General features: G+C 46.4%; 1 protein-coding gene across 4 annotated transcripts in view; it reads right to left on the minus strand.

Moving 5' to 3' along the window:
- Positions 1 to 975: 975 nt before the first annotated feature.
- Positions 976 to 13,815, minus strand: part of peb (zinc finger protein pebbled) — a 38,613-nt gene continuing 25,773 nt past the window's right edge. For all 4 annotated transcript variants that reach the window (XM_077646362.1, XM_077646360.1, XM_077646363.1 and 1 more), the window contains exon 4: positions 976 to 7,333. In XM_077646362.1, the coding sequence (XP_077502488.1) occupies positions 3,290 to 7,333 (4,044 nt within the window). In that variant the 3' untranslated portion in view covers positions 976 to 3,289. The remainder of the gene's footprint in view (positions 7,334 to 13,815) is intronic.

Raw genomic sequence — 13,815 nt, forward strand, 5'->3', positions numbered from 1 at the left:
TAGAAAAACGCATATACTAAGTTCATCTTTGTTTGACAAGAAGTAGCGTGGTTTTGTGGCCTATGGGTTGCGTGCTCACCTCGCAATCTTTTGTTCACTTCCCCGCACCTTCGGAAGGAATTTTATTTCTTCTTCTTTGCTGTAGACGTCACTATCTTATGGTCTTTTGCTGACGTCCTGCGAGAGCATGATGTCACTGAGGAATATTGTGCCATGAACAGAGACAGATGGCGGCTTTTGTGCTAATGACACATACAATGCTTTAGCAGTAATAAATATTTTATTGTGAAACACTTTCTACTGTGAGCAAGGGCGCCACGTAGGAGCCTAAATGTTGCTTTCTTGCTTGCTTTGTGGCCTGCGTCTGTTTCTGTTTGATAGGATGCTTCAAATCATGATTCAAAACATCGACAATATTGTAAGTGCATTTATTAGACTGCACGGTGCAATTTTTGCTTAACAGTAAAAGCAGTGTTTGTGTGGCACTGTCATTTGATTTGATTAATTTGGGTTTAACGTCCCAAAATGACTCGGGCTGTGAGGGACGCCGTAGTGAAGGGCTCCTGAAATTTCGACCACCCGGGGTTCTTTAACGTGCACTGACATCGCACAGTACACGAGCCTCTAGAATTTCGCCTCCACCGAAATTCGACCGCTGCGGCCGGGATCGAACCCATGTCTTTCGGGTCAGTAGCCGAGTGCCATAACCACTGCGCCACCGCACTGTCATTTCAAAATTTTTTCCATTTTTTGCTTATGTTTCTCGGTGTCAAGATGGATGCACTATGTTATCACTAGGAGCCTGTCAAAAGCCACTGTTCCTTGTGTGTGGTGAACTGAAGTATTACACTCAAACTTTTGCCAATGCTCTTAACCCTTAACCTAAACTTGCATTAGGAAGCAATGTGTACTATTACTTTTGCAGACATCTTAGCCTGTGTTAGAAGATGCTGAAATATATTTATACACACAAAATAACTGTATGAACACTTTTATTGCCAAACAAACAGACTTACACAAGTTTTCCTTAAAATTAAATGTCGCCAGCACAGCTAGCACCAGTTACAAATGTCTAAAAATTATACAGCATGTACTTTTGTATAGCTAGGCAATATGTATATGCTGTCAACAAAAAGACAGTGAAGCATTTAACAGCAGCAGATGCTGGCAATGTCTAATGAGCAGCAAACCGCCAAAGTGCGACTAGTATTGCAGTCTACAACTGCACAATAAAAACTTGCAGGCACCAAAGCAAGGCAATATATGCACGACAGTGCATGGAATAAACATCTGCCTACAGATGCACGCATGCTAAAACTAGCAGAACAAAGAAAGTACGCCGAAAGAGCACCTTAATGTCGCTCAACTTCCCAAGCGAACTCAAGTGGCGCGATGATGTAAGATCACTGAAAGAAAAAAAAAAGTAAAGAGTCTAAGTACAAAACTACTAAAATATAAAAATTCTGCCTCTCAAAAAAAAAAAATTTTAATTTTATTAAAATCCTTAATCCATCTAACTGGCAAAAGCACAAGAGACATAATTATCCACATTAAGTACTATACACCTAAGAGAGGCAATAGTAAAGTGCAGTGATCTGTAGCCTTCACAAGTAAAACACATACCAATTTTAAAGCAAGGAGCAACCCGTATAAGAATACTAACAAATGATTCTTGGAAGTGATCTGATAGCCACGTAATTTGTTCATACTAAATCTCTCAACATTTGTTCATCACATACAGAAATGTTTCATGCATTTGTTGACATATTAACAGAAAGCAGACCTTCTATCCTTCAGAGATTACAATCATGTCACAATGCTACACTTTACAATGTAAACACCAAATAAACAGAAATAGGTGCCAGCAAAACTCAATACCACGACACCATGCTTGTACAATAGTATTTAGGGCAATGAACTGATTGCAAGCAGCTCACAAATCTCCTGAGGTTGCGGGTAGTTAGTTCCTTGTGCTATCTTTTCACTTTGATGTGCTCGAAAGGCAACTGGTAGAAAGGTTCCAGATAGACTGGAATTCCCAAACAGCTGGTACTGATTGCAAATGTGTTTCCCCTTCGTACTCTGAACTTGGACGGTGCTAGCTTATACATGAACAGCAACAGTAAAAAGCAAGTGCACTTGGGTGCAAAGCACAGCGTGTAACAGTGGGTAAAGGCAAAGGAACTCTGCTGAATGCACCAACTATTCAAAAACACAGCAGCAAAAAGGCACCAAGAGTACAGCGAGTTTGCATAGCGACAAGCAAACAAGGCAGCAGTGTGTGATATACAACCCTACAGCACTGTATGGGTGTGCATGTCTGTATACGAAGGTGCGTATAAATTACACACATTAAAAATACACAATGCTTGCCCCAAAATATGGAATGTGGGCTCTATAACTAGTTTCTACAGTATTAGGCGCTTTGGGATAAGCACTGCAAGGTCTCGGCCACGGAGAAGTGGCAGCAGGTGGCCCTGAGCTTTGACTGCACAAGAGGGAATGTAGGTGATATGTCTATCCATAAACTGCAGTCAAAGTAACTTTGATAGTGCTGGGAAAACTGTCAACTGGTCCCATGATATGGCCAGGCTTGGACCCAATGGCATCACCAGTAGTCAAATTCAAGGCATGCATGGCAAAATAGAAATCATGCAGCTTCGTCAAGCCATTCATTAATTATTGTACTAGTGTTTCACTACAGTTCAGTGTGGAATGATTCTTGATTGTGTCTGCCCTTTGCTTTGGAACAAAGAACTCCTCGTACCAGCTATATTGCTCTCATAACCTGTCGTCAATTATTTCTAAAATCACAGTAAGTGCAAGTATGTACACGTGCAACAGGTGCATAAGATGACACAGGTCAGGCTTGTAAAACATCGCCTCAAGTTTACATTAAAAATTATAACCAAAATATTAAGGAAGAACATACAATTCTCTGCAGCCTGAAATAGCCAGGTTGCTGCAATAAATTATTCAGCAAAAGAATCAACAACACACTCAATGCTACTATCTTATGACAAGCAGCAGCAGGCCTTGAAGCCACTTACTCCCACATAAATGGGAAAGAAATGCAAAAACAATTTGTGTATTGAGCAGTAAAAATGACTTCCACGAACAATTGCATCATGAGTCTATACAGATATACAATGTTTTCAAAAAGTCATGCTTATCAAATAGCTGAACATTTTCAGTAACATATCGCTTCGCAATGCAAGCAGAATTAACACAAATACATGTATCGTTCCTTTGTGGAATTTAGATACAAGCAGGAAGGGCATTCATGGGATCAGACTTGTTTCACCCCCAGCAATCGTGCAGCTGAGTCAGCGGGATTCATCAGCATCTCATCAATGATTTTTGAGTCCTGGATTCCCAAGAGGTTCTGGATGAGATCACCATTGCCACATTCAAGAGGGCTCTTGGTTTCTGTGCTGCCAGTCTCTGCAGCATCAGCAGCTTTTTTTTTCGGCTTCCCGAGCAAAAGCAATTTTTTTGAGGAATGTTTGTGATTGGTTTGGGGCTGGTCTTCCGAGTTTGGTTGCTCTTCTTCCGAGCTATCTCCCGGCTCGGACAAGAGCAAGTCGTGGTGCTTACGTTTGTGCCGGGTTATGCTGTTTTTGGAGGGAAGCTTTTGGTGGCAAGTGTCACAGGCAAAGGTGTCCCCAGTGTGGCAGCCAAGCACATGCTTCTTGAGGCTGTCAGTGGACACAAACCGACGGAGACAGAAGACGCATGCAATGCGGCACAGGCCATAGTCCTCGCTGGTTCCCGGTATGATGCTCTTCATGTGAGCTGCCACAACCTCATGCTCTATGTCAGCAGGCAGCTGCAATTCAGTGTGGTCCGACTCCAAATGGGCCAGGCAGTCGGCCCGCTGCACAAAGGCACGCTCACACTGGTGGCAGCGGTAGGGTACCTCAATGAGCTGGCCCACATGGTGCTCGATCTCAGAAGCTGTGCTGAAAACAGCTTCACAACAAGGGCAGTGCAGCCGGTCAGGGCACTGGTGGGGGTCCTCACTTCCATTATCAGAACTGCCCTCCCCAGCATCATCCATGGCATCCAGCGAGTCTTCATTGTGTGGCTCACTGTCACCCTCAGCTGGCATGCGTGCACTTTTGTCAGCCCCATTGCGGGACCAGTGCTTGATGTAGTAATGCTTACGCAGGTTACCTCGCGTCGAAAACGTGCTGCTGGGGCACACATTACATTTGAAAGGTCGTTCGGGCACACAACGTGTCAAGTGGTCACCATGGCGGCCATGCTTGCGCACATAGTGTCGCTCACAATTGGACTTGGTAGTGAACCAGATGGGACACCGTTCGCACTTGAATGGCTTCTGGCCTGTGTGTGTCAGAATATGCCGCCGCAATGAGCTGGTCCAAGGAAACTTGCGTGAACAGTAGGGACAGGCAACGCTATTGGGGGAGTCAGTGTAGGAGCTGCGTTTCTTTTCGCGATGCTCTCCACCATCACTTTCACTACATTCACCAGTGGCTGTCTCTTGCGTTTCCTCAGGCAAACCTTTTTCATCTAGGAGGTACTGCTGAAATACTTGCGAGTTGGCAGTGTGGATAACTGATGAAACACTGGCTAAATCTGCTGACCCTTCATCACTCCCATTCTCTACAGTTCGACTGGACAAATCTTCCACACTTCTGTGCTCGTCTTTCGACTCTGCCTTTGCTTGCTGTTCCTGGGAAGCAGAAGATGGCATGCTCTCGGCAGCATCAGCTGCTTTGTTGGCCTTGCTGCTTAGGACAACCCGCAGAGCAGTTCGAGTTTCATCAGATAGGGTAGACGAAAAAGGTTTTGAAGAACCAGGGCTACTCATAGTTGGGATGAAGTTACGGCTTCGCGTGGGTCGTGCATGTTCTGGGTGCTTTCTCTTGATGTGCCTCTCCATGTTAGACTTGAGAGTGAATCCTGCAGAGCAATACACACAACTAAAGGACCTCTGGTTCTTTGGCAAGAGCTTTGGCGAGAGCTTATCATTGACCATTTTAAATGTCATTTTGTAGATATCATCACTGGCGCTTGAAGATTCCAATATAGTAGGGTTCCTAGCTGAAGGCAGCCCATTGACAGGGGGACGGCCAAGTGGAGGAGTCTTGGGAGGCAACTGGATTTTTGAACTTGGCTGAAGCAGCTGACTTGGAGGTGGCAAAGGTGGTGGAGGTGGGGCGCAGGGACTAGCAGAATGAGTGCCTTGAGCTAGCTCAGGGCTGATGGAGTTCCTCCAGCTCAGATCTATGGCATGAACAGCCAGGTCCAGCGGTTCTTCTTGTGGCGGGGGCAATTCAGACAGAGAGACCAAGCTTTTGGCAGCTATAACTTGCTCATCATTGTTGTTGGCATCACTTTCTCCAGTAGCTCCCTCTTGTGCTGGTTTGAGGGTCAAATTGAGTGGCTCAGCAGCCTCCGATGAAGCCTTGCCTTCTGGTGGGTTTTGCGACGACAGGTCCAGGCACTGGTCTCTCGCAGGTTCCTCGGGCAGCGGTTCCTTTGGAGCCGGAGGCTGGCTGAGTGGAGCTGTCGCATCAGCAGGCGATGTCTTCTGAGGACTGTCCTCAAGGCTGCCCGCAGTGAGGTCCTCTGAAGAGTCACTCAGTGCCAGTGGCTTAGCAGCTACAACTTGTGCCAAACGATCACGCATGTCTGGATGCTGCTTGAGGGCATGTCGGATACAGTTGTTCTTTGTAGAGAACCCTAGCTTACAGATATTGCAGCAAAAAGGCTTCCTGCTGCAGCTGTTGTGAAGTGAGCGCAAGTGGTGGCGGAGTACTCGGTTAAACTTGAAATCTACACTGCAGTACTTGCACACTGTTTCTAGGCTGCCCACTTCTGGAGCCAAAGTCTCAGAGCTTGTACTTCTTTCAGCCATATGTGGATTATACTGCATTGCCCCTCGCACTTCACCTTTAGTCAGCTTCTTGTGCCTCTTGCGCACATGCCTTTCACAGTTGGCCTTGGTGGTGAAAGCATACTTGCAGATAGCACACTGAAATGGTCGCTCACCATTGTGTGTCCGCAGATGTCGAATGAGCGTGCTCTTGTCCATGCTCGTGTAAGAACAAACATTGCAAGCATATGGTGTTGTGCCATGAGAGTGAAGCTGGCCATGCTTGCGCAACAGGCCAAGACTTGCAAAAGACATGTGGCACAACTTGCAGCCGAATTGTGGCTGACCATCCTCTTCAGCATTAGATTCATCCCTTGTGCCCTCCTCAGGCTTGCCACCATCAGGGCTTGCGGAGTCAGCCTCTAGTGGTGAACCAGGCCGTGGAGAAGCTCCACTCTGACCTGGTGAAGTTGCTGCCAGAGGTGCTTTGGATGTCACTGATATTATAGACTGAATGTCAGCAAAGTCATGGCCTGCTTCCTTCTCTGGCCTTGGTGTCCCACCATTGAAATACGCATAGCTTTCAAAATGTTCCTCCTTTCCATGAGGAACAGCTTCCTCTAGGGCAGCACTTGATGCTCGCGTCTGAAGCTCAAGCAAGGCCAAAAAGTCCTCCTTGCTGCAGGCAGGAGGTCCACACTGTTCAGCACGACGATGCTTGAGCTGGTGTGCCTCTAAAAAGCGAGGGCTGGGAAAGTCACAACTACAGCTGGGGCAAAACGTGCCACGTCCATGGGCCTGTGCATGCAGGCGTAAAGCACTGCTGCAAGGAAATGCACGTTTGCAGAGGTTGCATTCGAATGTATGAAAGGCACTGCTGGGTCGCCGGGCCTGGCTCTCGCACAGAGACTTGGCAATGAGTGAGAACTTGCCTGTGGAAAAGTCCACAAATGTGAGGTCATGAAAACCAGGCCCCTGAGGTGCCACCTCCTGAGGGCCACAGCGGTGGTCTAGGTAGGCAGCGTAGCTGGCCGTCACCTCGCAGCATTGTGTGCACTGGATGGGGTCGTGCGGGTGGGTGACCATGTGGCTAGCGAGGCCAGCCCGACACAGGAAGGCCTTCCCACACACTGGGCAGGACACCTGTTCGGGCAAGGGAGATAGTGGGGGTGTATCAACCTCAGGCGGCCGCTTGAGGCCTCGCCGGGCCGGCCCCTCGGGCTCCTCGGGCCCCGCATGGGTGCGCATATGTCGGTGCATGTTGCCATTGGTGGTGAAGGCCATTTGGCAGACAGCGCACTTGAAAGGCCGTTCGCCCGAATGAACCAGCATGTGTCGGTCCAGGGAGCTCGCCGAACTCAGCGTTTTGCCACAAAGCCGGCAAGTGTGCGAGTGGTCAGTCGGGTTGTGCTGCCGGATATGCAGGGTCAAGGCGTGTGATGAGCCCAGCACATCATCACAGACAGGGCAGATGTGGGGGCCTTCCACCTGCAGCACGTGCACAAAAGTCCATAAAGCACTGTCCAAGGCTCACATGCACAAGTGAATATGTCAACTGGCTGGCCTACAAAGCACAATAGCCTAACAAAAACTCAGATACAAAAACCCTTCAGACATTAATTTGCAGCAAACAGTGTGCTGCAACAGAACACTAAAGAAGCATCAGCCATCAATTTCACGCAAGACAGCCGGTGAAGTACAGAACAATCTATGTCAATGTGGTGTATATATAAAAGCACCCACAAACTCTTGGCGCATGGTGAAGAAAAGCATTTGACAACTATGAATGATCCACCTATAGAAATCGCAATTGAAGCCAAAGCAACTTATGTTCCGGCACCCAAGAAGCAAACAAGAGTACACGAGCCTAACCAGCAGTCCTTCTGATGGTTTCAGTCATTGCTTTATCAGTGGCCTGTGCTGTTCTATGCTGCTGCTGCCATGCCCTGCACACCAGTTGGAATGATGTTGTGCCACAGCTCCAATGGAACACTACCAGCCCAACATGGTTTATAAAATCGTTGTGTGGCCAGGGGCCTATGCCATCATGCATGAAGTTAAAGCACAAGGTCTACTGAAAAGAGCAGATGATACACTGATGGCCAATCATAGTAGATGTTCTGCCAAACCTGTGCCAAAGCACAAGCAGCCAATTTTTTCTGGCTGGCATACAACATAGACAAGTCCATTCTGGTAAATAAAAAATGGTAGTTTTAATGTAGCTAAACTGAGTACACATGCTTTCACACGTGTTTAGCCTGATTGGCCCAGGTTTTGGCAAGTCTGGCGACAATACTAGACTGAGGTTAAGCTCTGATTGAGGTTAAGCTGATATGACCTGTTCACACCGCAGATAGAAGTTGATGAAGACGATGATGTGCAATGCACAGCGCAACTGTGTGTTGCAGTGCAACGCAAGGCGTGATCGACTGCAGCGATAGCATAGTGCTCTGGTGCACTGGCCAGCAAAGCTAATCTGTTCACGCCGCCGCAGGTTCGAATCCCACTCGTGGCAATATTTATTTATTTCACACAAGAAACTTTATATGGCATCGCTGTTGCTAGGCAACGGCTCAAGACCATAAGATCAGTTGACAAGATTCATGAACGGGGTTGGTGAGCATATGAGTGCTTTCACACTAAAATTTCAGTTTCAACCCACAGAGCAAAAAGGTCTCACATGGCATGCAGCAGCAACATTGAACAATACTGGCCACAGATAAAGTGGAGATAACCGGAACAGCCACCAACCATCTCTCATACACTCTTATTTACTTCCTGGGGCACATGCACTAGTTTTAATACCTATCTGGCCATGTCAGAGTAGAGGCGTGTTTCCCAGTGTTTGATGCTTCACTAACAGTTCAATATGCAGGGTGCTTCACCTAAGGCTTTCCACATTCCACAATTTTTAAAAATAGGCTTTGAGTTAGATGAGCCCTTCCTTTGGCATAGCAACATCAGTGGTGTAGTACATCAGAATACAGCTAAGACGTGCTACTAACTATTACTGTTAGCCTCCTTATTTAATGAAAGGCATGAAGCTCACCATAACTGATATCCATATCAGTTTTTAGAATTTCGAAAACGTGGTTACCCTCGGCGTTGTAGCCCAATAAATTTTGGCTATTTTGACCAGTTACGTGCACTGGAGAGGTTGCTTTGCCTGCAAGCGTCTCGAAAGCGCAGGCACGATGTAGCCAAAATTTGTTAGGCCACAGCGTCGAGGGTAACCGCATTTTTGAAATTCTAGAAACTGATATGGATATTACTTGCGGTGGGCTACACGCAGCTAAATAATTAAGGAGCCTAACAGTAATAGTTAAAAGCTAACTACAGTAAACTCTCAGTTGTACAAACGTCTGTTTATCGAATATTTCAGAATAACGAACTTTTTAAAAATCCCCGGCAGTTTTCTTATAGATTCTATGCAAAAATGTATCGCTTAAACGAATTTCGGAACAGTCAGTATTTCAGTTTAACAAAGTCACTCAGAGGACCCAGGCTTAGTTTTCCGATCAGTTCAACGAAGTTTTGCGTTTTGCGCCCTGCACTGCAGGCCCAACCGATGCCCGCCCTCACCAAACCGCCGCTCCAGTGGCAGTGTAACGTCACTGGCGCTACAGCGACGAACGGCAACGGAAGACGAACGGCAATGAGGCATGGCCTCCGAGATCACCCGCACGAAACGAGTGCGCGTGATAACGAGTGCGCGTGTGATCTCGGAGGCTATGAACAAAGTAACATTGCTGGCGCTTACAGCGCCGCCAGAGCAAAGTGGCGATCTGTCACACCACAAACCACGTGGTGTGTGTTTTTTTTCTGACCGGCTAGTCATGGCATGGTCATCGTCTCTTTCTTTCCAGTCTCGTCGGTTCCGCATGTCCACACAAATGACCCACGTGGTGTGTGTTTTTCATCGGCTTCGTCCAGCCTTCCAGTTTTAAGTAACAACGGCAATTCGCGTGCCTACTTTCGAGATGAGTGCGATGAAACGGAAGCAGTTGTCTCTTTCGGACAAGCTGGAAATCCTTCAGTGCTTGGACAACGGTCAAAGGCAAGTGGACGCTGCAAAGGACTACGGAATTGCACCGTCGACATTGTCAACGATAGTGAAACAAAAATCGAAGCTTGAAGGAGAAACTTCGATGAATCCCGCCAGGAAACTACTGTGCACGGAGTACTTCAAAGCAGTGGACGATGCCGTTGCGGTATGGCTTCGCGACCTACGATCCCAAAACAGCCCAGTGTCCGGCCCGATGATACAGGCAAAGCGAAGGAATTTGCTCTGCTTCTGGACGTCCGCGGCTTCGAAGCAAGCAGTGGATGGCTTACACGATTTCAGGATAGGCATGGGATCGCATGGAAAACGATTTGCGGCGAAAGCAAGGATGCCGACCAAGAGGCAGCGAGAACCTGGAGGGATAAAAAACTATTCGATATCATTATCAGATATACCCGACGACATTTACAACATGGATGAGACTAGTATGTTTTATCACACTCTTCCAAACAAGACAATGGCTTTCAAGGATGACAGTTGCAAAGGCGGGAAGCAGTCAAAGATTAGAGTTACTGTGCTCTTGTGCTGCAACACCAGTGGCACCCACAAGCTCAAGCCGATAGTGATAGGCAAATACGCGAAACCACGATGCTTTAAATATCTCCCTTCACTGCCATGTACCTATAAAAGCAACCAAAAGGCATGGATGACCAGGAATATATTCGGCGAATGGCTCCTGAGCCTGAACGAAGAAATGGGGAAGGCAAAGAGAAACATTCTTCTGATAGTAGACAATTGCTCAGCCCACCATGTTAATGTCCATTTGAGCAATGTGTGTGTCGAATACCTCCCGCCTAACTGCACAGCTGTGCTTCAACCGCTCGAACTGGGCATCATTCAAAACTTGAAGGTGGAGTACCGATGGCGGCTGGTTCGGCGAATTTTGATCAAACTGAGGGTTGGCAGCAATGCCCCCATCAAATTCAGACAGGCGGCCGATCAGGCAGGTGGCCGAGATGGTGACAGGGTCCTGGTGGTCAGTAGCTCCGGCTACCATTAGAAACTGCTGGCAGAAATCTGGCCTCTCCCCCCTGAGCAATGAATGCGAGCCTGAGGAAGAGCGCGACGAGACGATAGACTCCGCGATGTGGACAGAGATCTGTCATCAGCTGAAGGTCGATAGCAATACTTCGTTTGAAGACTACGCACAGTGTGACAGTGCACTAATTACCTGTGCTGAACAGACAGATCTGGAGATTGTTTCCAGTGTTCGTCCTGAAGAAGAGTGCGGCAAAGAAGAGGCAACTGCAGAGCCAGTTTCAAGCTGAGGTTGTAGGGTACATTGGAAAGTTGAGAGACTTTGTGTCTCAACAGCAAGCCGTGCCAGAAGAAGTGTACAAAAACAGTGACTCTTTGGATAGTTTTGTTACTTCCTGTGCTTTAAAAGCACGAGTGCAGAAGAAGATTACAGATTTTTTTGCAAAGTGAGAAAGGCAGCATTATAACTGTTATGCACCTTGTACTTGTTGATATGTATAAATTCCATTTCACACATATTTATTTAACACTATGGATGCCATGTCTTATGCTCCACGAATTGCACCTCAAACTTTTGACTCTGTATGCCATGTCTTATGTTGGTCTAGTGAATATTTAGATTAGTGAACTTTCAATTAAGTGAATGATTTCCTTCGGTCCCTTGAAGTTCACTCAAGTGAGAGTTCACTGTATTCAATATTAGTTAACGAACCCACTAGTTAGCACGTCTTAGCTGTATTCTGATGCACAACACCGCTGCTATGCCAAAAAAGTGCTCTTTTAACTCAAAAAGCCTATTTTTAAAAACTGTGGAAAGTCTTAGGTGAAACACCCCGTACAGCTCCTCAAAATAGCTTCCAAACTTAGTGGGCATCAAACGAATAGGTCTACTAAGGCTTGCTGTTATAGAATACTCTAATGAAAAAAAAAAAAAGAAAACAACATTGGGGTTACTTTGCAAACCACTACGATTACTAAGTTCGCTAGTTAAGCTGAGAAATAAAAATGTTAAAATTTGAGTGATTCAAAAATATGCACCTGCCAGAAAACTTTATCTGCCACGTTAAGGTATGGCTGGGAAGAGTAGTACAGGCAGTAAGTAGCAAACTTGGCTACAGCCCTATTTCAGTGAGCAGACGCACTCAGTGCCTGCTGCAAGCGTGGCACCAATATCTGGCATGGTCAGATTGCCAGACCTTGGCACTACGCATGCGTTATCTGCCATGCATTGTTTCTAGTGCTCCAAGCGGAACATAGCATCGAGACTTGAATCGTGTGATGTGGCTCACGTCTCATCCACATTCCCCTGTGAGGTGTGAAGACAAAGCAGAGGCAGCGGAATGCTGCCGCAGCCACCTCACAGTAATGGCTGCAAAAATCGTCTCTATATGTACTCCGTTTCATGCATCAGGTGCAATGCTGTCCAAGCAAGCACTCTTGTTTGCCCTGCCTGCATCTGCAATCAAAAAGTAGTGCGTTCCTTGTGCTGAGCGAAAAATAGTAAATGCTTTGCCCTCAGGCATATTACATAATACACTTGCCATGGGCCTGATTAAATGTACTCTTACTTCTGACGACACGCTGTCGCTTTCTCGTGGCTTAGACCACTCGGCCACAAAACAAGAGCAGAGTAATACGCCCGCCTTATTAACTCAAAAGCCCTATATGGCTCATTAGCCAGAAAATCTGCCGTTCAAAGACCGTCCACAAGAAACTGACCGAAACTCCCACGTAACCTCAAGACATCATTGGCCGTGCCTACATCATCAGGAAACAAAGTAAAAAAAAAATTTCTTCTAAAGTGGGTTCCGAACCCAGGCCAACGTGAACAGATCAGCTTTGCTGGCCACTTCATTAGAGTACTACGCCATCTCTGTAGCACCACACCACACTCGCTAAACTGCCAGTCTCTCAAGCTGGGCTTTAGTATCATCATCTTCATCAACTTCCATTTGGGCAGTGCAAACAGGTCAGCTTCACTGGTCATTGCATTAGAGCAGTACGCCGCTGCCACAGCCAAACACCCTGCATGCATGCTTCCACATTCACAGCAAGTGCCCTTTGTAATGTTTCTTTCATTTGGACTATTTCTCTATCTTTCACAGTGTTGCACCTGATGTATAAAACGGAGTATAAGCGAGCTGTAGCACACAATCCTCGTGTCACTTTGATTACACCATTTTGATTACGCCTACATTTTGAAGTCCAGTGCTCTGATCAGCATAAATTCAGAAGCTGGCTAATTGTCATGCCACTTGCGGCATTCAAATGAACTGCCCACAGCTGCTCACGACATGATTCAGGATGCCATGTATAGCCGATTGCGCAGCTCAGGCGGTGCACATTGGTCTGCTCACCTTCCAGAAAATGGTCGCAGGACATGCCCGGATTTTGTATTTGGATTCTGATCCAGTTTCATAACTGGTAGAATAAAAGAGCCCTGTGCCATTTATGAGCCCTACGATGATCCCATAAATGCTGTTGCATTTTTCAAGAAATAATACAGTGATCTCAGCAGCAATAATTCAAATTGAACAAATAAAATGCAACAGCAGTTTGTTTTGTTAGTTGGCCCCATAATGGTGTATCATGAGTGTTTTTCATGTTGTGAGAGCTGTTGCCTAGGATATTATTCAGGTTTCTGATGGTATGTACTGTTTAACGTCCTGAAGCCTGCACATAAGCTATGTGTGGGGACTGAATTTTTTGGTTTGAACCGAAAAAAAAAAAGCGATATACGTACGCCGAATTCAGTTTTCGAAATTCGATTTAAACGAAAGGGCAGTATCTTTTATTATACATGCCACAACTAGCTCACCATTGATGGGAGTTACACTCATGCAAAGGAAAAAATTAACAGATTAAGTAGAGCAGATATACGTTTGGAGGTATCAACCTGCTACTTTACATGCCTCTGCAAACTGGAAGG

This window comes from Amblyomma americanum, chromosome 1 (assembly GCF_052857255.1).
Source record: "Amblyomma americanum isolate KBUSLIRL-KWMA chromosome 1, ASM5285725v1, whole genome shotgun sequence".
NCBI classification, from domain to species: Eukaryota; Metazoa; Arthropoda; class Arachnida; order Ixodida; family Ixodidae; genus Amblyomma; species Amblyomma americanum.